The sequence below is a fragment of the Musca vetustissima genome, unplaced genomic scaffold (genome assembly GCF_032173495.1).
Source record: "Musca vetustissima isolate MV318-11 ecotype Yass unplaced genomic scaffold, APGP_CSIRO_Mvet_v1 utg2483, whole genome shotgun sequence".
NCBI lineage: Eukaryota > Metazoa > Arthropoda > Insecta > Diptera > Muscidae > Musca > Musca vetustissima.
The window spans coordinates 172,182-199,593 of NW_026886224.1; the positions used below are offsets into that span (position 1 = coordinate 172,182).

Consider the following 27,412-nt stretch of genomic DNA (forward strand, 5'->3'; position numbering starts at 1 on the left):
GAAGGTAACAGCAAGTGTTGTACAAAAAACGATACAACAACCACATGGAAATTTGTTGTTTTAAGTTCTACTAGCGTCAACTCATTTGACAGAAAAATGTAAACAAACAAATAAATTATCATCAAATAATTTTTATTTTGAAAATGAAATATTTTCGAATCCTCAAAATAAAAATTGAAAAACATGAATGAAAATCTTTCAAATTTATATTTCTATCGCTTCCACATCTTTCCTATAATTGAGCCATTGCCACATATATGTGTAACACATATGAAAATGTTGGGAATAGCGAGTTATTCCTTGAAGAAAGAAATTTCTTCCTGAAACTTTCCCAGCAGGCAGATTGAGTAAATTGAATACGGGAGCACATTTAATAATGAACAATTTCAAATTGTATGCGTTCCCAATTTTCCTGTAGGGTGATTTTTTTAAACATAATTTGTCAAATTCATATTGACACTAGTATTACGTTGGAAACAAATCAGCTGGGATTTGCTGTTACCTTTGATAATTGTACCATGAACAAAAAAATACCTTTTCATAATGTAATGTTAATTTACAATTGTCGTTCTCCATGCCTTGTTGGTATGTAATAATAATAATAATTGCACATCAAAATTTGCACAAATTTTCGTCCAATTAACCGAGGAACAGTAATCACGTATAATTGGAACTACTAATGATTTAAAAAAAAAATCCAACGTCAAATACAAATTACGCTTTCTCGAAGTTTTTCCTTAGCAATAAACATAGTATTTTCACAAATTATGTCAAATATGTATGTAAAAAATGGCAGATTATTTGTCAATTATTATTGTGCAATTAACCGGTGAAAAGTAAAAGGAAATTTATTTTTGATGACATGAATTTTGAACCAATTAAGCGTGGAAACCAATTAACCGTAGGGTTAATTAACCGAAAAATACTGTACCTATGTCTGAACTTCAATGCATACCAATACCAAATCCTTTTTATTTCAATTATTGAAACATGCGGGAACAAAGCAGTTCACATTTTTTTAATAAATTTTAATTGTCATGTTCCCTTATTTCACAAATCCACTACATTTTTCTACAATAACAAATTATCCTTTACGATATGAAAACTACTGGATTCTTGCAGTACGGCAACAGCCAAATGCATGACATTCTGTCATACGCCATCACCAAAGGTGGAAAATGAATTAAGTACCTTTTCTTGGCAACCCTCAACAAAGTGTTGCAATACTAAAATTTACAACTGTGGCATGATTAAAGCAAAAATATTTTCCAAAGGCTGAAAGAACCGCATCGCAAAGTTTTGCAAATTGAGTTGAAAGTTTTTTTGAAACAAGTATGTGATAATTATTTAAAAAAATACTACATTCATATTTTTTACATTTCCTTCTGATCAACCACTCATTTCTCCTAGATACAGCATGGATAATTACTTATTTGATGGAGGTCGCATCCAAAAAATGGAAGTCGACTATGCTCCAGCTTGCGATGAGAAAATTCCCATTGCCAAGGAGTTGGCAAAAAAGAATCCCGACTCATTTCATGAAGCCATCGAGATGCTATTGTCTCTGGAAAAACAAACACGTTTGGGTGCCGACATGGTGTCGTGTTCCCGGGTATTGGTAGCTATTTGCCAAATATGCTTTGAGGCCGGTAATTGGAATGCCCTAAATGAATATGTTAGTTTGTTGGTGCGTCGTCGTTCCCAATTGAAACAGGCTGTCTCGAAAATGATTCAGGAATGTTGTACATATGTTGATAAAACTCCCGATAAGGAGACCAAATTGAAATTGATTGACACGTTGAGGTCAGTGACCGAGGGTAAAATTTATGTTGAAATTGAAAGGGCCAGATTGACGAAGATTTTGGCCGACATAAAGGAAGCTGATGGTGATATTGCTGGTGCTGCATCTGTCATGGAAGAATTGCAAGTGGAAACATATGGCTCCATGGACAAGAGGGAAAAGGTAAAATGGTAGTTAGTAACTTTGTGTTTATTGTGACAATGAAAATATGTTCTTTGTTTCTTCCCAGGTGGAGTTAATTTTGGAACAAATGCGTCTCTGTCTACTCAAAGAAGATTTTGTTTCCACACAAATCATTGCCAAGAAAATCAGTATCAAGTTCTTCGATGATCCTGCCCAGCATGACCTTAAATTGAAATTTTATAATTTAATGATTAGTCTGGATCGCGATACCTCCTATTTGAAAACTTCAAGACATTACCAGGCCATAGCTGAGCCACCAAAACCCGTTGTACCCAAACCCGAGCCAATGGATGAAGACAAAAAGAAGGGCGATGAGGATAAAAAGAAAAAGGAAAAAGAAGAGGAAGTAAAGAAACCGGAGCCATTGCCACCGGTGGAGCTAACACCGGAACAGGAAAAAGAACTCAAAGAGAAATTAATCTGCGCTGTTTTGTATTGCATCTTGGCACCCTATGACAATGAACAAAGCGATATGATGGCTCATTTGTCAAAGAATAAGAAATTGGAAGAAATTCCCGTTTACAAGTAAGTATAAGAAATAGGGGTAAAGTAAAAAAGTTTTTAACTGATTGATTTTTCAGGGAAATTTTGCGTTTATTTATGTCAAATGAGTTGATAAATTTCGATTCATTCAACAATGATTTCGGCACTGTTTTGGCTGAGAATGAAATGTTCCAGGAGAACACCAAACATGGTAAAAAATGCATTGCCGAACTAAAGGATCGTTTGATTGAACATGTAAGCTGATAAAAACACATATTTATAAGAAATTTCAAAATATCTATATTTTCTCTTTTAGAATATACGCATTATTGCCATGTACTATTCCCGCTTGCATTTAACCCGTATGAGTGAATTGCTGAATTTACCCACAAATCGTTGTGAAGAATATCTCTCTAAATTGGCCAACAGTGATACCATTCGTGTTAAAATTGATCGCCCAGCTGAAATTATATACTTTACAGTTAAAAAGAGTCCATCGGATGTTTTGAATTCCTGGTCAAAGGATGTTAGCCAGCTAATGTCATTGGTTAACAAGACATGTCATTTGATAAACAAAGAAGAATGTGTACATTCTGTAAAGGGAATAACTGTGGAGGATTAGATGAGTCGATGGCTATATTATGATTTTTGCCCACATCCCTCAAAAAAGCTATATCTACTAGTAGTAACGTTAAGCTATTCTGTTTAGTTTTTTACAATTAACATCCCCATACACACACAAACTAAAAACATTTCAAAGTTTCAAATGTAATTTAAAATTGTCGTAAAAGAAATGTTCTAATACTGTTTTCTTTTGCAAACAAACACAAATGTATTCATTGAATGATATACAACAAATAATAAATTCTCTTTTATTTTACTAATTAGGGGTTTTATCGTACTTTTTAAATAGCAAATGAAAATAGTCGGCACTCTTATGTGCGGGCTAGAGGCAGACGTGGACTCAAGGTCAGCAAATAAGGTATATGTTTTTTAAGTTTGCTGTCAAAATAAATTATGGTTAATTAATTTTAAATTATAAAAGCGCGACGTAATTTTTTTTTTTTTGCGATTTTGACATATATAAAAAGGAGATGACAACCTATATGATGATTTGCCATTAAACACGTTCCGTGTTTATGGAAGGAATTAGGAAATCCAGTAGATTTAAATTGTCACTTTCATTTCAAATGTCAAAATTCTTCAATAAGAAAACAAATTTCGCGCCGTTTTAGCCATTTCATTGGTTTTTTGCCATTTACCATACACATCTATTAAAGGGTCACTGTATTCTCATTGAACCCCGATAAAAGATAAACAATTATAGTATAGGATATTTACTAGGTATTTTGTTCTAATATAAAAGTTTTGCAACCACTTTGGCCATTGAATTTTTCGTAACGCCAATTTGCAAACAACGATTTTTAAATTGATAACGAGTATATTTTTTAGCGGGTATATTTCGCTTTTTCACCGAGAGTCAACCGTCACCCTTGGTTTCAAAACGTAAAAATACACCGATAATGATAACCATTTCAAGATAACAATTTGGCCATAATCAAATGCGACATCATCTTCACAAAATCAACATTACCAGCTCAGATAGGTGTGACTGTGGAGCCATATAAACTATGGACCACATCACCTTTAATTGTCCAGATATTGTCTCAAACACCAGACTTTCATTACTTCAAAAATTACGTATTGTAAACATACCACAACCAACAATCGATATTGTACTGGAGAAAAACAACAAAAATGCCTACTACTATTATAGAAATTCTACAAAGTAGCAGACTTCAAAATCTAAAGGGCCCCATACACTATACATCATGCCGTCATGCCAATGAACCCCTTTTGTATATGTGAGATTGACTAGTGTATAGGGCCCCATACACTATAAATCATGCCGCCATGCCGATGAACCCCTTTTTGTATATGTGAGATTGACTAGGGTATGGCAAACTCTTCAATCACTATTCCAAAAAATTGATTTTTGTCCCAAAAGTTGCATTTTGATTCGTAAATTCAGTTGTTTTTTTATTCCGTCACAATTCTATTATTTTTGTATACAAAATTATTTACTGACAACTTTCAAAATGAATATTATTCACCAGATTGATAGGGATTCATTTTCAAAATCAAAACTATTTTGATTTTCTTCATGCATTGTGTGTGTCACACATACATAAATAAACTTTCAAAAAATAACACATACTATGATAAATGCTGTACGGCATGATGTATAGTGTATGGGGCCCTTAATACAAATTATACAATACTTTTGAAATGCGAAAATCCTTAAAGTAACGACTATTGGTGCACTTATCCTATTGGTTTGACCAAGTGAGGAGATCAGGGACGAATGAGAACCACAAAATACTTTGGAATAGGGAACGAGAGAACTGGAATCCTTTCCACAAACATATTAAGACCAGATTTATGATGTTCGTTTAACATTTTGCGGAGGGAAAAATTCAAATCTTCCATAGTTCCTGGAGGCTTCATAAAGTCTTAATCTGTGAAGTCAACTCTGGAAACAGATTTCAGATTAAGAAAAGCGATATAATATGATTTATGTACTTACCATTGATATCCATATGGCGGTGTTAATACAAGCAGATGGATTAAATACAATTTCACATGATGCAAGATGAAACATGTAATTCCTAAAATTTTCACAACAAAATATGAAAAATAACGTTAAATTATTTTATTATTTACATTTTGAAGGTTTTGTAAAATTTGCCTCCAAAAATTAAAGCTTCAATACAACGTAGTTGTAGAAAAATGTATTCAACAATAACGTCAATCGAAACGTATGACGTATAACAAGAGGTTGTAAAATTTCAAAATACTCCATTCAAAATTAAAGAAATAAAATTTCGTAGTTAGATTTATCTGCAGTTTTGAAATTATAATTCCAAAGGAAAAAAAAATGAAATTGTTTCGATATTTTATTTCTAATTTTTTATTTTCTATTTAAAAACAACAACAACAACAATTTATATTACCAGCCATAATTTAAACATTAAAGGTATTTATCATATTTATTTTAATGACAAATATTGTTAACAATTATATTCATTTGACATATAATGAAAAATTACTCAATTTATTTATTTTTTTTTGCAATTTATTTAAATCTTGTCATTTAAAATTACATACCTCTCTTGTTATACGCCATACGTTTCAATTGAGATAAGCGTTAACTACATTTGTATACAACTCTGTTACATTAAAGCTTTCTCATTGGCAACCCTTCGAAATGTAAATAAAAGAAAATTATAACGTTATTTTTCTGTGAAATTTTGGAAATTGTGTTCAGTCTTGTTTTATTTATGTGATAGTAGTGGAATTTAGTTATTAAATCATAGTTATTGCAAATATTTAATATAAAAATTTTATTGTCAGTTTGAACAAAATTGTGGAAATTGAAAAAAACTATCATTTTGGATTATTTGAAAATATGAAGAAAAAACTTGTAATTTCCTTGCATCCTACGGTCATTGTTCAGACTCTGAACTTCAGCGAATTGCCACTCGAGGGGTATATAAGTAAGTAAACTTTAAACTCCTTGTACATTAGAACTTTTTACCGGGTTAACCTACTTCATGAGGATTTATTTGGCATATATGCAAAGGAATTGACAATTGAAACTCACTGGGTTAACGAAATCCGGTTAAATGTAAATGTACTATTATTGTATTATTTTTAATCTGTGATCAGTTTCCGATTTTTAATATTACACTGACAGGACTTCTGACTTATTGACCCATTCCAATGTAAATTTTATAGGGAAAGCAGTCGGACGGAGCCCGACCAGTGTTTTGAAACTTCGGTAAGTATATCAAATTACCTACGTCGGACCACATAACTAATGTCTATGTAAAATTCTCTAATTCCTCTTCCACACACTACTAACAATTTCGAAGCATGTCCGAAGGGAAAATATTATTTTAGGACCATATTTGTAGCATGTAGATCAGCTAGAAAAGCAAACAAGGATAATGTTTTCAGTTCATTTATTGGAATAAATTGCTCAAAAATTATAGATGCCAATCCAGGGCGTAACCTCATTTTCACGCAAAATTATTTTGATTACAAATTATAATGTGCAGACTTTCGGACGGACATGTCTTGATAGTTGGTTCTAGGAAACGATGAACGCCTTTGCACTCTACCATTCGGCTTAACTGGCATGGATTCGTTGTCTCACTTCTTTAGTCGTTGTTGAAACCATAATCTAAACGAACGAAATACGAACCAGAATTGATCGACCACAAATAATATTCCATTTTCTTAAATGTTAAAAGAATACCTTTTGGTATTCTATAAGAAAACCATTTGGTCCTCCATAAGATATCTAATAGAAGAAATACTCAAAATAAGAATTCATTAAAAGAATAAGAATAAAATTTCCTTCAAGGTCACCTCCAAAAAATGTTTGTCTTTAGCACTAGTCTCCGAAGGGTAGGGATTCGACACTTTCAAGTACCTAACTTATTATCGGAACTTTGGAACAACATCTGTCGAGAATTATTGTTAATAAATTAGATTTTGAATTGCTATATACATACTTTTAATAGACGGTTTTAAGCCAGAGATTTAATTGAGTCGCCTATGGGCTTATAGCTTATTAAATTAATAGTGATTTCAAATTATGGAATGTCCACCATAAGGTGAAGGGTGTATATTCTTCATCAGAATAAAATTCCCCAATATAACAAAATACAAATTCGTATTGTTTGCATATTCGTATTGTTTGCATATTTCAACCTTTTTGACATGTTTTTAACCTAATTTCCTGTAATTTTGGGTTCTCCTTGGGAAGAAAATCTTATTACAAAAAAATATCAACATGTTGCACAACCGAATTGGCTCTAATTTGATATTTTGGATTCTCATTGGGTAAAAAATTTCCCTACAAAAAATTAATCAATATGGGTTCATGTTTAGGGGTAGCATCCATAGAGCGGTACCTTAATTTTTCGGTATTTTCGTGGCGTTAGGCACGTTTTTCAACAGAAGTGGCTCCAATTTCATATTTCGAATTCACATTTGCAGAAAGCCTCCCTAAAAAGAATTATCAATATTGGTCCATATAGCTCCTAGTAAGCGGCACCCACCTATATGCCGCCTTTTTGACAATGTCGGACACTTTTTTCATCAGAATTGTCTATAATTGTATATTTTTAAATCCAATGGGTGTAAAATTTCCCACTAAAAATATTAATATCGGTCCACGTTTAGATATAGGAACCATATAACGGTGGATGGTATAAAACAGTTCTGTCCGGCCGAACTTAATTTTTTTTAACATTGGAGAATTAAGCTCGAAGCGTGAAACATAGGAAAACTTCTCTTCGTCAATAAGAAATCAAAAAGCCACAATTTGTTTTGGATGAATCCAAAAAATCCGAAATTATTCGAGTTTTTGGCTTAAATGCACTTTACGGACACCTCTCATATCATTTTATATTTATACCATAGGTATTTTATTATTTTTGTACACAAAATTATTTACTGACAACTTTCAAAATGAATATTATTCACCAGATTGATAGGGGCTCATTTTCAAAATCAAAACTATTTTGATTTTCTTCATGCATTGTGTGTGTTACACATACATAAATAAACTTTCAAAAAATTACACATACTATGATAAATGCTGTACGGCATGATGTATAGTGTATTAAGAACAAATGAAATATCCCAAAGGTACTTACTCTAACTCTAGTTTAGTAAAAACGATCAGATTTTTCTGAGGTAGGAAATTTTACCCTAATTACGGAAAAATATTTTTTTCTTGGGCGACGTATCCGGTTACTTGACCCGGAAGTTCGGGTACCCGGTTCCACGGATCCAGTTAATATAAAAAAGGTTATAATTTTAAAGCTTATAAAAATACCTTTACACTGAGTGATAATATGAAGGGGTTATCTCAAACCGTTTTGGAGATGTAGTCCAAAACTGGGGTTTCGGTCTCGATTTTTGAAAAACTCCCTAAAAATCGAATTTGGGTCCACTATGGTCCCTCTCCAATCCTGACTCAAATGATAGACTACAATTTGCCCTTTCCAAAATGGTGCGATATGTGGCTTTACCCCAGAAATAACATTATACCCGTGAAAGTGGCAACATAGACATAGTGTCTCATGTCACTTTAAATTCCACCCCAACTATGGTGAAATTGACATATGGCAACATATGTCGGAGGAAGAAGAAGACTTTGTGTCACAATTGTTGAATACGAATTTCATCAAATGCAAAAAAAAAATGCCTAAAGAGGATTGCAAATATTGGGACAAATGCTATCAAAGGAATGAATTGCATTTGCAGAAATACAATCATCCGGAAAAGAAGGCCTCAGATACTACCAAGGAAGAAGCCGATGATAAATCACCCAAGAAGAAAACAATAACAAAACGTCGTTCATCGGAAATGGAAACTTCAAACCACACTGAATCCAAGGATAACAGCGACAACAAACCGCAGCAGGAAGAAAAGGATAAATATGAAATTGAAGAACTGCGAAAGGAGGCATTGGCCAATATCAGTGGTAAAGATTACATGGCATTGTTGCAAAAACGTATTAAACTATCCGAACAACAAGAATATGATAATTTGTTAAAAAGCCATGAATTTATACGTCATAAATTTCTTGTGGAAATGCCGCCAGATTTTTATGCCTTTTGGAAATTTTTAGAACAACTAAAACCTAATCTGAAGGGCGAAGAAATTCTAAAATATTTGGAAAATCAATTTCAGCTATTGGCAGTTGGGCCATTTGAATTTTTGGCGGGAAGATTTAATCAAGCAAAATTACACGAACCGGGTGATTATTTGCGGCATTGGAGATTCTATTATGATCCACCGGAATTTCAAACGGTGTTTGTACGTAAAGGTACCGGCATACACTACGGTTATTGGCGTGATGATCCCCATGACAAGGAATCATTGCTAATGGCCCGTAATGACTCCACGAAGAGTTGTGAATTTGAATTTATTGCCGCCAATGTGTTTGATGCCTTTGTGTACTATTTGGACAAGGATTTCCAAGGTACTCCATTCACAACCGGCACTGTGGCCAGCACTAAGAAATCATTACAGAAATTTATTGGCTCGTGTGAAGTTCAGTTGGATCCTTTGGACAAAATACGTCGTGCTCGCAGCTCCAAAGTTGTCTGTAAAACTTTTCATCGTGCCGGTATTGTGGTACCCTATGAATCGAAAACTCAATTGGGTTACAGGCCTCTAATTGAAAGTGATGCTGAATTAAAGAGGATTTTAAAATTGTTTGATTCGGCCGGCTCAAATGCTGATGACAAAAATGATGAAGTAAAAGCTGCAGTTATGGAAAAGCTGCAACCCATTGCCACCGCAGCCAGTATTGCTGTAGATGAATGTGATTTTGGTACAGCTCTGGAATTGGGTATTGATCTGTTCTGCAGTGGCTACACTCAATTGCATATGCTAATTAGTAGTCTGTTGGTGCAGGCCTATTCTTTGCTACAACGGCCACAATTTATTGCCATCTCTAAAGCCCATTTGGAGCAAAGATCGAAGGGTCTTAATTTAAGTATATTCGATTTAGAAAAATAAGAAATTTGTATGGAATTTTGTTTCTTTTATTTTATTTAATAAAAATCAGCATAAAGTTGAACTTTATACATAAAATGCAAAAAACGACGACGTATTACCCTAAACCTTAATTATTACCCGCAAAAGTTACAAAGCTAAACAAAACGTTTTTTGTTTACAAATATAATCCATTACATATACAAATGGGAATCATCCCGTTTCTTGGGTTTGTAAGATGATGAATATTCTATATTCAAGTCTTTGAGTAGTGCTAATATTGGCTTGGCTGCCAAAGGATCCAATGCCAAATTGTCAGTGTAGACCACATATGACTGGGTCTTCAAGCCCTCGTTACAACGCCAGGAAGAAACTAAAAGCAAATATCGATTATTAAAAAAATAGTAAGACATGTATACAGTTGAACTTACTTCCTGCTGCAACACCAGCTATAAAATTAGGTGCCTCCAAGGCTTCTATATGATTCAGTGTACCATCAATCGATCTTATAAATGTGATCTCATCACGTATGGCAGCGATATCTTCGGTTTTGTACTCAACTTTAGCTTTTATTGTCACGGTGATGACCTCTTCCGGTTTACAGAGCTCCAATAAAAGTTGGCATATTTCTCCGCTTGGTGTTAAATCCTCATCTATTATGGCAATTAGCATATCCTTTGCTGGCACATAATGCAACGAAGATTTTTTACTAGGTACAGCTGCTATTTTTTGACTATCCTTTAAAAGCAATGTAGCCTCTGCAAAACTACTTACTGATGGTCCCTCAAATACAAGCATTCGCTTACATTTAGTTTTCCATTCAGCCTGTTCGGGACATGTCTCAAATGCCAACTGTAATCTAAGTTGAAAGAAGAATGGCTTTAATAAAGAAAGGTGACTTTGGAAACAAAACCTGTTGATAGAACTTACTTTTTTGCCTCCACTTTTGGACACTCATCTTCATCACAATCGTCCCAAAATGCTCTGGACGACGGAATATTTAATTCACCAAATCCCATTGGACAACCCATAACGTACGTTTGACACTGATTGACAACAAACACAAGTCATGCGAGTATGTTCAGTTAGTTAATGTGCTAATGTATGCAATCGTGTGGGATATGTTTAGTGTGTTTGTTAGTGCAGTAAGTATTATGGTATGAGGTATTCGGTATTTTTTTAAATATACGAACTTTTTATAAACTTTCACAATTATTTCTGCAAGAATATTTGTCATCATCTAAGAAAACGTATGCCAAATTGCAAACGCTTAGTGAAATAGAAAATCCAGCTGGGATATCCAGCCGAACCGAAATGAGGTATACCTTTAAATGGGCTATGTCAAAAAAATGAAAAAAATATATATGGAACAAAATCCCAACATTGACTCCATCGTAAATAGTAATTAATAGTCCAAACCTCACCTCATCGATTCAAAGTGTAATTTGGTCCTTTTCTCCGAAAATCTTCTTTAAATTCACCATTTTTTTTAATATGTTATTTATTTTTTTATATATTTTATTATATAAATTGCTAAAATTAAATTTCACTTGCACAAATTAAAGCAACAGGTTTGTAAACAAAAGCCGGTTGTGTGTCAGTAAAGCGAATAGGTTCAAAAGGAAATGTCAACATTGTTTTCAACGAACAGAGCAAAGTCTGCTTTTCCATAGGCAAATTTTTATTTGGCAATACATTAGAACTTTTTACCGGGTTAATCTACTTTATGAGGATTTATTTGACGTATATGCAAAGGAATTGACAATTGAAACCCACTGGCTTAATGAAATCCGGTTAATTGTAAACGTACTGTTAGGGGTGCGATGAACTATAGGGCAGTTTAATAAAAGAGCTTAATTGCGAACATTAACTCACTTAAAAGAGCGAACAGCTAACGTCGTTGGTTTGTTCGTTTTCTCTTATTCGTAAACAAAACCTAAAATTGTCATTTTGCTTTCGCATCACATTCGTAAACAAATTATTCACGAACAGTTTCTCTTTATGCTTATTTTTATCGGCATTTTACATCATACCTTCTTCTCGTTATGCACGAAACGTTTTTGATTATGATGAAGTATCAGAAAAAGCCAAAATGGCGAAAAAACAAACAAGTGTACATCTCTCATACACTGAACGTACCCAATCATATGTTTACGAAGCGCTCTTGATCAATTGATAAATAAAACGAAATTATTGATATAATATAAAGATAATAAATAAAAAATTAATAATTTTCGCTGTGCTGAATGTGGATTAAAAAAAAATAATACCAAACTTGCATTGTGAAAGCATTTTTGCACAATTACCAGTTGTAAAAGTTCACAAAGTTCTATTCAGTGAATATACCGCCTTTGCACCAGTTGTCACATCTTTTGAGTTTTCTTGCATGTTGTATTAAAATTTCATAGAAAATGGGATATAATAGTCAAAACGATAGTGGTATGTGCAATATTTTATGCTGTTAAAACCCCCAAACACAATTTACAATATTTTTTTTGTAGGATCTGGCTCTGATTCGGACTCCAGTAGCAGCAGTCGCAATAGCAGCCGCAGCAACACACCAAACGCCAAGGCAAGCAATGCCGGGTAAGCCATTCACTAGATAGTTGCGAGATTTCACTTTTACAATGTGACTTGTGGTTCATTCTAGGTCACCAGCTTCACATAAATCAGGAGGCAGCGGTAGTGATAGATCACGATCTGGATCACCCGCCTCAGGACGTTCTTCTAGATCACGTTCCAGGTCTGGTTCACGATCTAGATCCGGCACACCAAACAGCCGCCATACTGGCTCACCTGGAAATAAATCCAGATCACACTCCCGTTCTAGATCTCGTTCAGGTACACCGCATAGCAAACGTTCAAATTCTGCTGGTAGTCAACATTCAAAAACATCAAAGAAGTCTGGTGGTGGTGGTGGTAGTCCTGCAAAGGATGCAAATGCTGCCAATGAAGAAGAATCCAGGTCTCAGTCGCCCAATCTACAAATAGATGATAGACAATCACGCAGCAGATCCAGATCTAAATCTGGTTCCCCCAAATCAAGAAGTGGCTCCTCCAAATCACGTTCTGCTTCACGTTCACGATCCAGATCGAAATCTCGATCACGATCGGGTTCTCGCAGTCGTTCGGGTACGCCACAATCACGTAGATCCCGTAGTGGTTCGGAATCTGGTAGCGATATTGGCGGCGATAAAGCCAAGAAGAAACGTAAAGCTGTCTCAAGTGGTTCTGAGGCAGAGGGTAGCGACAAGGGATCCCCTTCGAAGAATAAAAAATCCCGTATTATTGATTCCGACGATAGTGATAATGAAGCCGAGTCCAAGAAAGTTGATGCCCAGGATATTTTCGGCGATGCCGATGATATAAGTATGTCTGAAGATGAAGAAGATGCAGATAAGGCAAAATCTGATAGTGAATCAGAAAAAGGATCACAAAGGTCTCGATCCCGTTCAAGGTCATCTTCAAGAGCCTCGGCTAGATCAAGAACAAAATCCCGTTCTAGATCAAGATCTCGATCTAGATCAGGTTCCCGGGCCAGATCTCGTTCTGCGGAAAGAGTTGGTCAAAAAGAAGATGAACCAGAACCAATACCAGAGACACGCATTGATGTTGAAATACCACGTATTGTAACCGACTTGGGTAGGGAAATACATTTTGTAAAATTGCCCAATTTCTTGTCCGTAGAGACAAGGCCCTTCGATCCTGAAACCTATGAAGATGAAATCGACGAAGAAGAGACCATGGATGAGGAAGGTCGTCAACGTATCAAATTGAAAGTTAGTAACACCATAAGGTGGCGTGAATATATGAATAATAATGGCGAAATGGTCAAGGAATCAAATGCCCGATTTGTTCGATGGTCCGACGGCAGCATGTCCCTGCATTTGGGTAATGAAATCTTCGATGTCTACCGTCAACCCTTGCATGGCGATCACAATCATTTGTTCATCCGCCAAGGTACTGGTCTGCAGGGTCAAGCTGTTTTCCGTACCAAACTCACGTTCCGACCACATTCTACCGAATCATTTACTCACAAGAAGATGACCATGTCGTTGGCCGATCGTTCACAAAAAGTCTCTGGTATTAAGATTCTTACACAGGTTGGTAAGGATCCGACACAGGATCGTTTGTATAATCTCAAGAAAGAGGAGGAGAAATTGCGACAGGCAATGCGTGCCCAACACAAACCACCACCGAAAAAGAAGAAGGGGCAAGATGCCATGGGTGGTGGTTCACACGGTGCCTATCATCATGACGAGGGTAGCGATGATGAGAATGCCATTTCATTGAGTGCTATTAAAAATAAATACAATAAGAAGACAAATGCCGCTTCCTCGTCGGGTGGTGGCGGCGGCGGAGGTGCTGGTTCGTCCGATCAAAAAGCTTCAGCTATTTATTCATCGGACGATGATGATGGTTCTGACTTCGAGGGACGTCGCAGTAAGAAAGTTGTCGATAAAACTAAAGTTGTTAAGGCTTTACGTGATTCGGATAGTGAATCGGATGTTGAACGTGGTAGTGGCAGCGGCAGTGATCATAGCGGTAGCGATGCTGGCAGTAAAAGTGGTGGTTCCGGCAGCGGAAGTGGTAGCGGTAGTGGCAGTGAAAGTGAATAACTTTTTTTAGAAGTTGTTAGAAGAATTATGTTTTAAGGTTTTTTTTAAAATAATAAAACTACATCATTTTTGAAAGATATTGGAAAATAAAACAAAAATACATATATAAATACCGAAAATATAGCTGTGTCTTTGGATATTTTATCAGATGGTGGCATAATAGCCATGATAGTGATAATGGAGCTAAGTCGATGAAAGTTGATGCCCAGGACATTTTCGGCGATGCCGATGTTATAGGTATCTTCGAAGGTGAAGATGCAGATAAGGCAAAACCTGATAGTGAATGGGAAAAAAGATCACAACGGTTTGGATGCCGTTTAAGGTCATCTTCAAGAGCATTGGCTAGATCAAGAACAAAATCACGTTCTTTTAGAAACATCAAACAAATTTGGGGGTTTGAAAGGAAATGCTGGCTATGAAGAACAATCCAGGCCTCAATCGACCAACCTCCAAATATATGCTAGATAATTATGTTGTTTCTCCTAAATCAAGAAGTGGCTCTTCCAAATCACGTTCTGCTTCACATTAACAATTCAAAACGTCTTAAAATCCGTAATTATAGCTCCGATATTGCTTCAATATATATTTCAGCTCGGATATTCTTTAAAAAATTAGTAAATAAAGCTCGGATATTTTTGAAAAAATAGTCTATAAATATTCGTGATTATATTCCCTCACTGTCCTTGAAACAAAATCTTCAAAGAATATACGACTAGAGTTTTGAAATGTCAGAATATCTAGTCATTGAAGAAATATTCTTTTTAAAAATCTGTGATTATAGTTAAAACAATCCTTAAGAAAATGTATTCCTTATAATTCTAATAGTCTCTAGAAAAGTATAACTCTCGGTTCAGCTCATCTATAACGACTACCTTCAGCTCGTCTATAAAGACTCCCTTCTGCTCGTCTATAAAGACTCCCTTCACCTCGTCTATAAAGACTCCCTTCAGCTCGTCTATAAAGACTCCCTTCAGCTCGTCTATAAAGACTCCCTTCAGCTCGTCTATAAAGACTCCCTTCAGCTCGTCTATAAAGACTCCCTTCAGCTCGTCTATAAAGACTCCCTTCAGCTCGTCTATAAAGACTCCCTTCAGCTCGTCTATAAAGACTCCCCTCAGCTCGTCTATAAAGACTCCCTTCAGCTCGTCTATAAAGACTCCCTTCAGCTCGTCTATAAAGACTCCCCTCAGCTCGTCTATAAAGACTCCTTTCAGCTCGTCTATAAAGACTCCCTTCAGCTCGTCTATAAAGACTCCCTTCAGCTCGTCTATAAAGACTCCCTTCAGCTCGTCTATAAAGACTCCCTTCAGCTCGTCTATAAAGACTCCCTTCAGCTCGTCTATAAAGACTCCCTTCAGCTCGTCTATAGAGTCTTGCTCGTTTTTAAATTGAGCAAAAACTGTTTAGTCTTTTTAAACATAAAAACTCTTTTATTCTTTATTTAATTTTTATTTATTTTTTTAGATTTTTTTTCAATATTTTTCGATTTTATATTTTTTTAAACACTAACATTTATAGATTTAATTGTTTTTCTTTAATTTCTTTAATCAATTCTAACTTAAACGAGTTTCGTCGATTAAAAATTAATGCCTACGTTCTTTTAAAAAAATATTCGGGTTTTTTGTCGGGAGGGAGGGGAAATTGCATTGGAAATTTTGAATGATTAAAAACATAATTTATATATAAATTCATTTTTGCTTTTTTTATTTATTAATTCTTATAAAATTGCTAGGTACTACATCATATTATCAAAAATTGATACAACACTCAATCCATTCGTTCGTAGAAAAAGGTAAAAAAATGAAAAAACACGTTTTGTTTTGCCAACAAGTTTTTGTTCTTACAATAAAATTAGTACTACGTTGCTTCATACAAATGGTAATATAGACAAATATTGGTATATTTGTTAATTGGTTAAAAAAAGTTTTGTTTTTTTTTTTGTTTTTGTAAAATACAATACAAATAAAAATTTGACTTACAAAAAATTCAGTAAATATTTGCTTAAGTCTAGATTTTGTTTTTAGTATTTTTTATAATTTTTTGTATAATAATTTATGCAATTGCTTTTCCGTTTGTTGATGTTTTTTTGTATATAGTGCTTTTGATTTCAGACTATATAATGAAGAGGAGGAGGGGAGGAATTATTGAATGGGGGTAGTATATTTTGTTTTTTGTTTGTATGATTGTGCGCGTTACAATTTAGTAAATGCAAAAAATATAAATATTTTTTAAGTAACAAAAATTTGTAAAAAAATCGTATAAGAAAAGATCAGACTATAATTGTGGTATAAATATTTTTTTTTTTAATATATTTATTTATTTACGTATCCAGTATGCCCAGAATTGGTTATTCTAATTTTGCTCAGTGACTGAATGATGTACTCACTGCAATAATTTTAAATAAACAAATCAAAATTGAATCAAGGAACCAAACATTTTTACATTTAAGCATCGAAGGTTCTATTTAATAACTGTTCACATGGAGATCCCTGAAAAGAAGGCCATATGAAGTCTTTTTCTTTTAATCTCAGAATATATGGAACTTCACAATAACTGTTCCCACGGAGAGCCCAGAAAAAGAGGGGATTATGAACCGATTTTTTTTAATCTCAAAACATATGAAACTTCAAAATTGTTGCAAAATGAACACTCGCCCAAAGAACCTATCTTCTGATTGTCTATAATTTCAAAATTGCCTTCTGGTCGACTGTAAAGAATAATATGTATAAAAGGCAGCATACGACTAGACTACAAAGAATTCCTTCCATAAAGACTCCCTTCTGTCTATGGAAAGTCCCATTAGCTCTTCTATAAAGACTCCCTCTTCAGCTCGTCTATAAATTATTCATTCTGCTCCACTGTAAAGGCTTCCTTCAGATGGTCTATAAAAGCTCACTTCTCGGGTTCTATGCAGATTCCTTTGGGAAGTCTAAAAATACTCCCATCTGGTCGTCTATAAAGTATTCAATATGAAGATTTCATTTGATCGTCTAAAAGGACTCCTTTCAGGTCATCTATAAAGACCCCCACCAAGCCGTATATACAGACTTTCTTCAGCTCGTCTATAAAGCCTCAATCTTGTTCCTCTATAAACAATTCCTTCAGTTGTTCTAAAGACTCCATTCAAGTCGTACGTAAAGACTCCCTTCAGCTCGTCTATAACGACTCCCTCTAGCTCGTCTATAAAGACCTCCTCCTTCCCGTCTGTAAAGAATCCATTCTGTTCGTCCCTAAAAACTATATTCTGATCATTCAGCTCGTCTATAATGACTCTCTTTAGCTGGTCTGGATCAAGACTCCCTACAGGACGTATACAAAGGTTCTTTTCAGCTCATCTCTAAAAACTCCCTGGTCGACTCTAAAAACACCATTCAGTTCGTCTAGAAAGTCTCCTGTCAGCTCACCTGTAAAGATTTCAATATTCTTTAAAAGCTGCATTATGTCGCCCTTCTTTAAGGCTATTTTTTAGTTCTAGAGTTTGATTCAATTAAGATTTGTTAACAAAAATATTCAAAATAAATCCACATCTGGCATACATTATTGTTTAATTGAATTTTGAAAAAAAAAACGAAAAACAAAAACACTTTCGTATACCACATTTGTTTTGTTAAGTACAGTACATACAGTACTTAATATAAAATTATAATTATTATTATTAATTTAAATATATATTTATATATATAATTGTATTTAATTATTAATGACTAAGGCTATGAGAAAATGTTTAAAACATTTTCCGTTGTGTTATTTTGTTTAAAGTTTTTAAATTTAAATAAAGGCCAAATTGATGAATTTGATTTCTTACTTTTTTTTGCATGTGATTATTTTCTTTTGTTTCTGCTAAACACAATGAAAAAAAAACTAAAAAAATAAACAACATCTAAAAAAAGTAATTACAAATTATTACCTAAAGATTTGTTTTTTACGACAAGAAAAGAAGAGGGGATGGAGAAGGCGGCGGCTTCTTAAAAAATACATACAAAATATTAAGCGAGAGATTGCACTGCAGAGCGCATCGTTGCGAAAAGTTGCTATCGTGGCCCTTGGCTTGAAAAAGAAAAAACTTTAGGTCAACAGAGTCCCGGTCAACAAACAAATACACAAGATGAATTTTAGGTGAAAAGTGAGGTTTTGGTTAGATGGATGTGCTTAAAAAACTATCAGCAAGCCTGAAAAAAAAGAAAACAAATTAATTTCATTATTTCAGAATATTTTATTGCTCTTTCTTACCTGAAGTTGTATTGAATTCATTTCATAGCCACCTTTACTTTGCATTTGTGTCTGTATTGCATTCAAATGATTTGTGGACAGCTCCACATCGGCGGAACCAATGTGACCGGTATGTACAAAATTGGTTGGATTGCCGATCATTGAACGATCGATGCGCAGCCGTTGATGTCTTCGTCGTGATGGTGATTGTGGCTGATGAAAACAGCAGGAGAACCATTGTAACCAAATATCACCGGTATTGGCCATTTTGTTGCGTCTATTCGATTTACTGTTATTAGCCACGGTTGTAGATTAGAGACTTGGAAATGTGAGGCGGGAGGTGGACGAGCGGGGGAGGTTGGTTTTTTTCTTTTCTCTCGAATGGAGATGGGATGAGGAGGAGTACGAGGTTTGTAGGATAGTTTCAAATTTATTGTCTTCTTTACGTTAAAGCTGGATGAATGGATGGATTGATAGGTGTTCTTGGTTTTGTAATTGGCACAAGTAGCTGGAAAATAAGAAGAAAAAAAACATAAGATTAATAAAAAAGTGGAAAAAATTCACAATAGCTTTTTAAGATAAATTATAATTTATCTAATTATATATTATCATTTAGAAATACATTTTTAAAGAATGTAGATAATATGGAAAATGTATATATTATGTCTAGATAAACCAGATAAATTTTCAATAGTTATTTTATAATGTAAAAATTAGATTTAGATACAGTAAATAAACCATCAATAGCCATAGATAATATGAAAATGTTATATATTAGGTCTAGATAAACCAGATAAATTATTTATAATCATTTTATAACACTGAAAAGTTATGTAAAATATTTTTTTTTTGTAATTAATATTTTATTTATTACAATTTTATAAGCTAGATAAATTATCTATGGCAATGTAGTATTACAGATAAGTTATCATTTGTATAATAAGGCTTAAGATAAAGCAGATAAATTATCTAGTCATTTTTTATGTATGACAAGTTTTTTAAATGAAAAAAAAAATATCTAAAATTGTAAATAAGGTATTTAGAATATTGTGAGTTTAAGATAACATAGATAAATTGTTTATAACACGAATGATGATAGCAGATAATGTATCTATTGTATTTTAAATGTTATATATGAAATTTGGATAACATATAGAGGCAATGTACAATAATGTTATAATGTTCAAACTTATCTATGATATTTATGTAACACAGATAATTTATTTGTGTTTTTTAATGTATAGATAAAGCTTAGATAAAATATGTATGTTATACAAATAATGTATAATAACCAGTGTCATTAAAAATTGAGCTATAAAATTGATCTGATGAATCCATAGGAGAATTTTCAATGTAGATAATTTATCTGATGTCATTTGTAGATATATCATTTGTATAATCCCAATAAATTTTAAATATTATCTACGTTATCAAAAAAACATTAAAATGTTTTAAATAATTATCAGGAGTTTTTTTTTAACAGAGCGGAGTATAATTTTCCACATGCTTAATTTTTCAATGTGTATTTTCGAGTTTATCGAAATTTAAAAATGTATCAATATTTACAAAATTTCTCAAATTATTGTTGGCCCTACATTTTTTGGGATTTAGGCCAAAGAACTGTAATCCATATAACCATGAACTCGATAAAATGCCTGCCTTGACTGTTTAAACAAAAAAAAAAAATAAAATATTTTGGTTTCATGTAAAAAAAACGATTTTTTGTAGACAAGGGCATTGATTGGTTTTATTTCAGTTCAATGAGAAACAAAGGAAAACAAAATAAAAACATTTGACCCTCACGCACAAATAATGATCGGCAGCTTCTCGCCCGCCCCTCCTCCATCTTCAACACTACTAATCGTGCTGTGGTATTTCTTCTCATTATAATTGCTGTTAAGAATAAACGAAGAATCATCAGCCGATATTGATGGAAAGAGCGTGAGGTTAGGCAAAAAATAGCAAGATTTACAATGACTATCGAACATCGTACAACAATATGTGTTTACTCGTCGGGCAGGCAGTCAGACAGACAAACAGCGGTATCATTGTACGTAAGCAAAAACAGACATAAGAGTATTCACACGATGATCAATCAGATGATAGATATACTCTCCCCTCATCCTCCACCCCCTTTCTTTTGTGATTTGGAAAAAGAAAAAAATGTTTTCTTACTACTGGGTAAACAAGAAAAAACATGATATTTTTTATGGCAAATTAAATCTAGGCAATATTTTTTGCATCCATATATAGAAGGTCTGACATCATCTATCTATAGAAGGACAGGACATGCCTCCTACTCCCGTATATACAGAAGACCAAAAAGTCGATGAAATACCTTTTATTTAAGGAATAGAATGTACACAAGTTTTTCCTCTATCCTTATATCTGCTGACTGCCTCATTGAAGGCATTCTATCTAAAGAAGTAATGTGGAATTGGGTTATATAAGTAGACGGCGGATCTGATAGCTTCCTGAAATGAAAGTGTTTGTGTCTGGCCTCCCAAAAGACCTCCCCAATATTACTCGTATTTCAGCTTTGCTCTGGTTCAACAGTGAGTTTGCACCTAGGCTCGTTATGCCATAATTTTGATAGGCTCTTTCATCGAAGAACGTCTCAATATTTCGGAAATGGTTGGTTGATTCAATCAGCGAGTGCTACATTTGTAGTTTGCGATCCTTGCACCCAGCTGTTAGTGTTTCCAAATCTGTACTACACTCAAGAACGACCTCAGATTCGATGCTAAAGGATTTGATGGCTTTAAGTGCTGTGTGGCTATCCACAAAGATATTCGCCGCTACAAATATCTCTGCATCAAGACTTTTTATCCATTACTCTGCCTTCTAAATCCCGAAGATTTCAGCCTGGAATACTCTACATTCACTATTTTACCAGTAAGTGTACTCAAGATCAAGCCTTTCACAGTAGACGGCAACCCCACTACCTTTTTCCTTACTTGAAACATCTGTATAAAAAGCCAGACCGTCCCAGAGGGGGGTTACTACAATTCCAGTCGTCTCTACGACGGGTAATCTCACATAAAATAGATTATCCAAAGCTTTAAACTTGGTCGGATGGATGTGTTCTCCTCCTGTTCTTAAACATTATGACATGTTTGAGGGTATCAAAGGCTTTTGATGGGTCAAGCGCTACCAAAAGACCGTTTGGAATAGGTCGTGCCACAAATAGGCAGCTGTGAATTCAATCGGAGCCTTGTCGATACCTGTGCACCCACAAACAAATTCTTCCGATTATGTTGCCGATTCCTAAGCATGCCATGAAGTTCTCGGTGTTCTTAAACATCATGATATGGTTGAGAGTATCAACGGCTTCTGATAGGTCAAGCGCTACCAAAATACTGTTCGGAACAGGTCGTACCGCAGTAGTTCCGAATTCGATCGGTGTCTTGTCGATACCTGGGCATCCACCAACAAGTTCTTCCAGCTTAGCTGCCGATTTTTTAGCACGGTACGAGACTACGCCTCGGCTGACCTGATATTCCCAAGCTAGTCAGTAAAGCATTCCGGCTTATCTCTCGGACGATTCACCAATGACTGACGAGGAAGACTCTTTAGATATAATGTGATTAACACAATAAGTTGAGGAGCCTTATGATGAGAGAACAAGCAAAATAAGGCGAGGATGGAGGTCCCATCTCCATGGCAGGCAGTGAAGCTTTGAGACTGGTGGCGATAGCATTGCTATAGAAATAATGGATGAATCATCAGCCCAAGAAAGTAGGGATCACATTAGATAGACTTTATAAGCACATGCGATAGGGTTAAAAGCAGGAACAAGAATCTCAAGTGGCTAACTTGCAGCTGACAAAGAAGCCTTGTTAATCATGTATAGAGCGATAGGCCGGACTGTGGTAAAATATGCGGCTCGCAATGTAAAGAAAAAACTTCTCCTAGATCTTAAAAGAGATGTCCAGAGGGAGTCTCTAGATCAACATCTGCAATTCATGAATACAGAGTGAATACAACCCACGGATAACACCCGCCTGCCATAGCAGCAGATACCTCGACCAACCAGAGGGGTATTGACACAACTAAGCATGGTGAATAATATCTGCCCGGCATGTGGTAATGGTCCATATGACACCTTTTCAACTGCCCAGCAAACCCACTCATCTAACCCCAATTTTACTGTGGACACTGCCTGTACAAGTTGCAACCTTTTTCAATCTGGATTTAGAAGCAGAGAAAGAGAAATACACTGCAGTACAAGCTGCTACAACAACAACGAAACGACAGAGTTTCCACGACAAAGGGGTCTATGATCCGAAACGACCCGTTTCTTACTTGGCCAACGCTGACAACAAGATTTATCAAAGAGCGGTTAATTTCTGCAACCAATTCATCAAGCGAGACAGGAACACTATCTTCTGATTAAGAGAAACCTCAAACTTAACTCAATCTCGGAACTATGCGAATGACACTGCGAGAGACTTCTTAATCGCAAAAAAAATCCTTACATTGCGTGTGAAGGCAGTCTCAGTTACCCCTCCAAAGGAGAAGAAGACTGTGTGTAGTCTGAAAGCACAAATGGGAAGAGAATAACAGGGACTCCTAATAACTCAGAACCCTCCAAGGGGTTGATAAGTCCTTGACACCATCCTCCACTCCGAAAGTAGGCAAAGTAGTGTCGAAGTCGGTCAAAAGCTGAGAGCGTAGTAAGGCCGGCCTCCTGAATCGGCTGAGATGCAACTTTACTTTCAGCAATCGGGCAATTTGTCAAACCTCAAATCCAGCGTTATGACAGATTGCATTGAATGAAAATTAGTTGATCCAATCGATTTTGGAATTTCCATTTGGAATTTGAATCTGTCTGTCACCAAACTAGACATCATTGGGTCAGTATTTTCGGCTTTGTTAGTATTCTTTTCCAATATCTTGCCTTAGCTGGCTTGTAACAGAACGTTTGTTCCATTACAAGACGAGCTTAAAAAAGATTTCCAGGCACGTCAGTCTTGTGCGCAGATCCTCCAATTTGAAAGATTATGTTCCGAGATGTTGCCTTCCACTACTAATTCTTCCACGAAAATCTTATTTCAATTCAAAATGGCTTGATGCAAACAAAAACAATTCAGAGGTAGTTTAAATGCGAAAAAACAGTAAATATTTGTAATATTTATATGATGATGATCACACGGTTTTTGGTGCAGGGCGGCGAACGCATACACAAAACGTTTTAGCTGGCAAATTTGAAAAATGCCAAAACAAAGAAACATTTCAAGGCACCGTTTTCATCATCATCATCAAGAGTCAGCCTTAGCGTCATCATTGTGTTAATCGTTTGGTGTTGTTGTTATTCATTATCGGACGGACACAAAAACCTGGGGGAAAGGTTCTTGAAATTGTCATTGCTACACACACACCATAATGGCCCCCGTTTGACTACTTTCATTTTTTTGAAGTTCAGACTTAGAGCCACTGGCAGCCAGCCGCAGCTATTAAATCCAAAAAATGTCTTAAGCTTTGGGTAGAAAATAGACAAATGAAACAGTCATAAGAAGAAACATTAACTGTAACATACATTTAAAAAGGCAAAGGCAAAAACACACAAAGAGGAAATATATAAACCCACATTAAATCTGCAGCAAATAGTAGTAGAAACAACAAAAACAAGTGGAGCACACAAATTGGCTACATGATGATGACAACTGTTCGGCAGGCGCATACACACGCTGTCGCTTTTTTATTATTTATATTGTCTTTTGTTTTTAATGGCAATGACTATACATCTCATTTTACTTATTTGTTGTATAGCATTTGGAAAATTAACTTTTTTTATTTTAATTTTGAACCAAGGCCCTACCACCCACCCTCTGTGCGACACAAAATACAGCCTGTGAATAAAACTCCATTCTGACATTTGCAAAATTTCAAAGGTGTATATCAAATTTTGGGAGCTATATCATGATTCGAACAGACATGATCGAGAATATATATATATATATAATACAAACCGAAGCCTTTAATGCAGCCACACCCTCCTTTAGAGATGAAGAGGGAAACCTGGTTACAGATAAAGATATCGTGTTGAGGATTTGGAAGGAGCATTATGCAAAACTTCTGTTGAAGAAGATATTCCAAAACCAATAAGTGATGATGGTATATATTGTGGACCTCGTAGCCAAGATGAGGTCAGTGTATCAATAAATCAGCTGATGAACAATAAAGCAGTAGATGCCTATGGATTACCAGCCAAACTATTCAAGACCGGTGGTCAGGAGCATGCACCAGCTGATTAGTAGAATTTCGTTAGAGGAATCCATGCCCAATGATTGGAAAGAACCTCATCATTCTGTTGTGTTCCGTGCACAAAAAAAGACAAGACGATATGTGCGCCAACTACAGAGGAATAAGTCTCCTTCCCATCGCATATAAAGTGCTATCCAGTGTGCTGTGTGTGTGAACGATTGATTCCAATGGTCTATGACATTATTGGACCATACCAATGCGGCTTCAGGCCTGGCAAATCCACCATTGCCCAGCTTTTCACTCTGTGACAGATTATGAAAAAACCACGAAAAACACATCGGCATTCCTATGCAGAATAACTTTATCTGTTACAAAGTCAGCAGTTAAATTCGGAAAGGACCTTTCGGAGCTCTTTAATACCGAACGAGGATTTAGGCAGGGTGACAGTTTGTCGTGTGATATTTTTAACATCCTGCTGGAAAAGGTCATACGAGAGGCAAAGGTGAACAAAAATGACACTCTGTTGCACACCAAACAGCACATGTTACTCGCCTATGCCGATGACATCGATATAATGGATCGAACATTGCGAGCGGTAACAGCTACTATTGAACAAATTGAGGAGTTTGCCAAAGTGGGTCTGTCAATAAATGGCGAGACTATTGATATCGGTTTTGAAATTTAGAGAAGGATAGTGTTGGCCAACAGATGCTTCTATGGTCTAAGTAAGCAGTTTAGAAACAAGGCCAAACTCACACTCCACAAGACGCTGATACTACCCGTGCTGTTGTATGGATCTGATGAATGTTTACTTACGCATGCAGATAAGGCAGTTCTTGGGGTGTTTGAGAGAAAATTTCACCGAAAGATGTATGGTTCGATCTGCGTTTACGTTGAATATCACTGTCGAATGAACCATGAGTTGTACCATCTATTCTCGGACATCGGCATTGTCAGACATATCGAGCTGCAGCGTCTACGTTGACTAGGTCATGTTGTGAGAATGGATGAGGATGCCCCAGCACAAAAGGCATATAAATCTTTTTTTATGCTCGGCTTATAAAACAAATTTTCTGTCACAAGCCAGCCAAAAAAAAATTTAGTCAAATTCTGACCATTTTTAAGGTAGATACAAGGAGGAGTGGACCGATTTTCACCATCTTCGAACTTGATTTGAGTTTGAAAAAAATATTACGATGAACAAAGTTTGGATCACTCGGTTGATATTGGATTAACAAAATTTTGACAATTTGTGGAGGAGGTACCAGTATGAATGGACCAATGGGTCTGATCTGTGGCCATGATTAGGGCTTGATAGAGATAAAAGGCTATGAAATGTTTGTTTCAAATCTGATAGTTCGTTCGCATGATATTAAAAAAATAATTTTCAGCAAAATTTTGAACAATTTTTTTTGTATAGAAAAAAATTCTCATGACCACAGATTCATTTTTTTCGTATAGAAAAAATTCTCAGGAAAACAGGTCCAATTTTCTTCGTATAGAAAAAAATTCTCAGGGTCACAGGTCCACAATAGTGAGCTCCTTCTCCATTTTTGAAGAAATTTTACTATATTTGTTCTACAAATCAATTCACATAAAGTTATCTTGCCTTGAATAAACGAGTGTGATGATTTAGTTTCTACTTTCGAGTTTTTCTTCTTCTAAATATCTTGAAATCGAAAGCAACAAGTAACTCTCTTTCTCTAACTTCTTGGTTGGTCATTTAATTACTTCCGTTCTTTTGCTGCTAGTTTTTTATTTGGAAATTATAACTTCATTTACTCACGTAAATTGTTATTTTATTATCATTGTTGTTGAGATATTTGTATTTTTTTTTTTGGTTTAATGCAATCTTTATTTTATTGTTGTTCCGTGTACAAAACAACAACAATAGTACCCATATATCTGTGATTTGCTTTACGCATTCTTCTTCTTTTTCCTCCCAAATCGAACAATTGGACATTGTACAATTAATTAAATATGCAGGTCTTGTTTATATATTATTTACAATCCGTATGTGTGTGTTTCTTCCTCACACAAAAACTGTATAGAGCGTAGCGTAGGAGGGGGGGCCTCTACATATGTCGGAAATTCACTTGTTTTTCTATTCATGTCTTATATGTCTATATCCTCTCGCTCGATGCTTCTGCCGACTGGCTTGTTGTTTTATCCATTTATAGTCTGGACACGCCCCATAATGGCTAGTTGTTTAAAATAGAGAGACCCATATATTTTTATATGGGATATTTGGCATTGTGTGTTTATTGTGTGCTTTACAAATGAATTAGAAACAACAACATAAACAACAGAAAACGAAACACTTCCAGTA

General features: G+C 35.2%; 6 protein-coding genes across 6 annotated transcripts in view; 3 read left to right on the forward strand and 3 right to left on the reverse strand.

Annotated features, from left to right (window-relative positions):
- The window catches only part of LOC133333764 (transcription initiation factor TFIID subunit 7), a 188,462-nt gene that overhangs the window by 31,895 nt on the left and 129,155 nt on the right, over window positions 1–27,412 (reverse strand). The gene's annotated exons all lie outside the window — the stretch shown is intronic.
- On the forward strand, window positions 1,233–3,090 carry LOC133333763 (26S proteasome non-ATPase regulatory subunit 12). Its single transcript, XM_061542055.1, has 5 exons — window positions 1,233–1,332; window positions 1,411–1,963; window positions 2,031–2,509; window positions 2,566–2,722; window positions 2,784–3,090. The coding sequence occupies exons 2-5, from the start codon at window positions 1,418–1,420 to the stop codon at window positions 3,087–3,089; spliced, it is 1,488 nt and encodes a 495-aa protein (XP_061398039.1). The 5' UTR covers window positions 1,233–1,332; window positions 1,411–1,417; the 3' UTR covers window position 3,090.
- LOC133333726 (histone PARylation factor 1-like) lies at window positions 8,747–10,072 on the forward strand. The gene has a single exon (XM_061542015.1). It carries the CDS (start codon window positions 8,747–8,749, stop codon window positions 10,070–10,072), a length of 1,326 nt encoding a protein of 441 aa, XP_061397999.1.
- Window positions 10,243–11,079, reverse strand: LOC133333767 (uncharacterized). The gene is made up of 3 exons (XM_061542058.1): window positions 10,979–11,079; window positions 10,480–10,907; window positions 10,243–10,421 (listed from the first exon to the last, which is right to left on the reverse strand). Exons 1-3 carry the CDS (start codon window positions 11,077–11,079, stop codon window positions 10,243–10,245), a joined length of 708 nt encoding a protein of 235 aa, XP_061398042.1.
- Window positions 12,441–14,667, forward strand: LOC133333749 (another transcription unit protein). The gene is made up of 3 exons (XM_061542041.1): window positions 12,441–12,487; window positions 12,550–12,634; window positions 12,699–14,667. Exons 1-3 carry the CDS (start codon window positions 12,460–12,462, stop codon window positions 14,665–14,667), a joined length of 2,082 nt encoding a protein of 693 aa, XP_061398025.1. The 5' UTR covers window positions 12,441–12,459.
- LOC133333750 (CDC42 small effector protein homolog) lies at window positions 18,828–19,197 on the reverse strand. Its single transcript, XM_061542042.1, has 2 exons — window positions 18,898–19,197; window positions 18,828–18,836 (listed from the first exon to the last, which is right to left on the reverse strand). The coding sequence occupies exons 1-2, from the start codon at window positions 19,141–19,143 to the stop codon at window positions 18,828–18,830; spliced, it is 255 nt and encodes an 84-aa protein (XP_061398026.1). The 5' UTR covers window positions 19,144–19,197.

Excerpts from the sequence above, each read along its gene's own strand:
- LOC133333749 (XM_061542041.1), top strand. The coding sequence starts at position 12,460 with ATGGGATATAATAGTCAAAACGATAGTG. Across the intron at positions 12,488-12,549 it reads TAATAGTCAAAACGATAGTG|GATCTGGCTCTGATTCGGAC; the intron begins GTATGTGCAATA and ends TTTTTTTTGTAG. Across the intron at positions 12,635-12,698 it reads GCCAAGGCAAGCAATGCCGG|GTCACCAGCTTCACATAAAT; the intron begins GTAAGCCATTCA and ends GGTTCATTCTAG.
- LOC133333726 (XM_061542015.1), top strand. The coding sequence starts at position 8,747 with ATGCCTAAAGAGGATTGCAAATATTGGGACAAATGCTATCAAAGGAAT.
- LOC133333763 (XM_061542055.1), top strand. The coding sequence starts at position 1,418 with ATGGATAATTACTTATTTGATGGAGGTCGCATCCAAAAAATGGAAGTC. Across the intron at positions 1,964-2,030 it reads CCATGGACAAGAGGGAAAAG|GTGGAGTTAATTTTGGAACA; the intron begins GTAAAATGGTAG and ends GTTTCTTCCCAG. Across the intron at positions 2,510-2,565 it reads GAAGAAATTCCCGTTTACAA|GGAAATTTTGCGTTTATTTA; the intron begins GTAAGTATAAGA and ends TTGATTTTTCAG.
- LOC133333750 (XM_061542042.1), bottom strand. The coding sequence starts at position 19,143 with ATGGCCAATACCGGTGATATTTGGTTACAATGGTTCTCCTGCTGTTTT.
- LOC133333767 (XM_061542058.1), bottom strand. The coding sequence starts at position 11,079 with ATGGGTTGTCCAATGGGATTTGGTGAATTAAATATTCCGTCGTCCAGA. Across the intron at positions 10,908-10,978 it reads CCAAAAGTGGAGGCAAAAAA|ATTACAGTTGGCATTTGAGA; the intron begins GTAAGTTCTATC and ends CTTTCAACTTAG. Across the intron at positions 10,422-10,479 it reads AGCTGGTGTTGCAGCAGGAA|TTTCTTCCTGGCGTTGTAAC; the intron begins GTAAGTTCAACT and ends ATTTGCTTTTAG.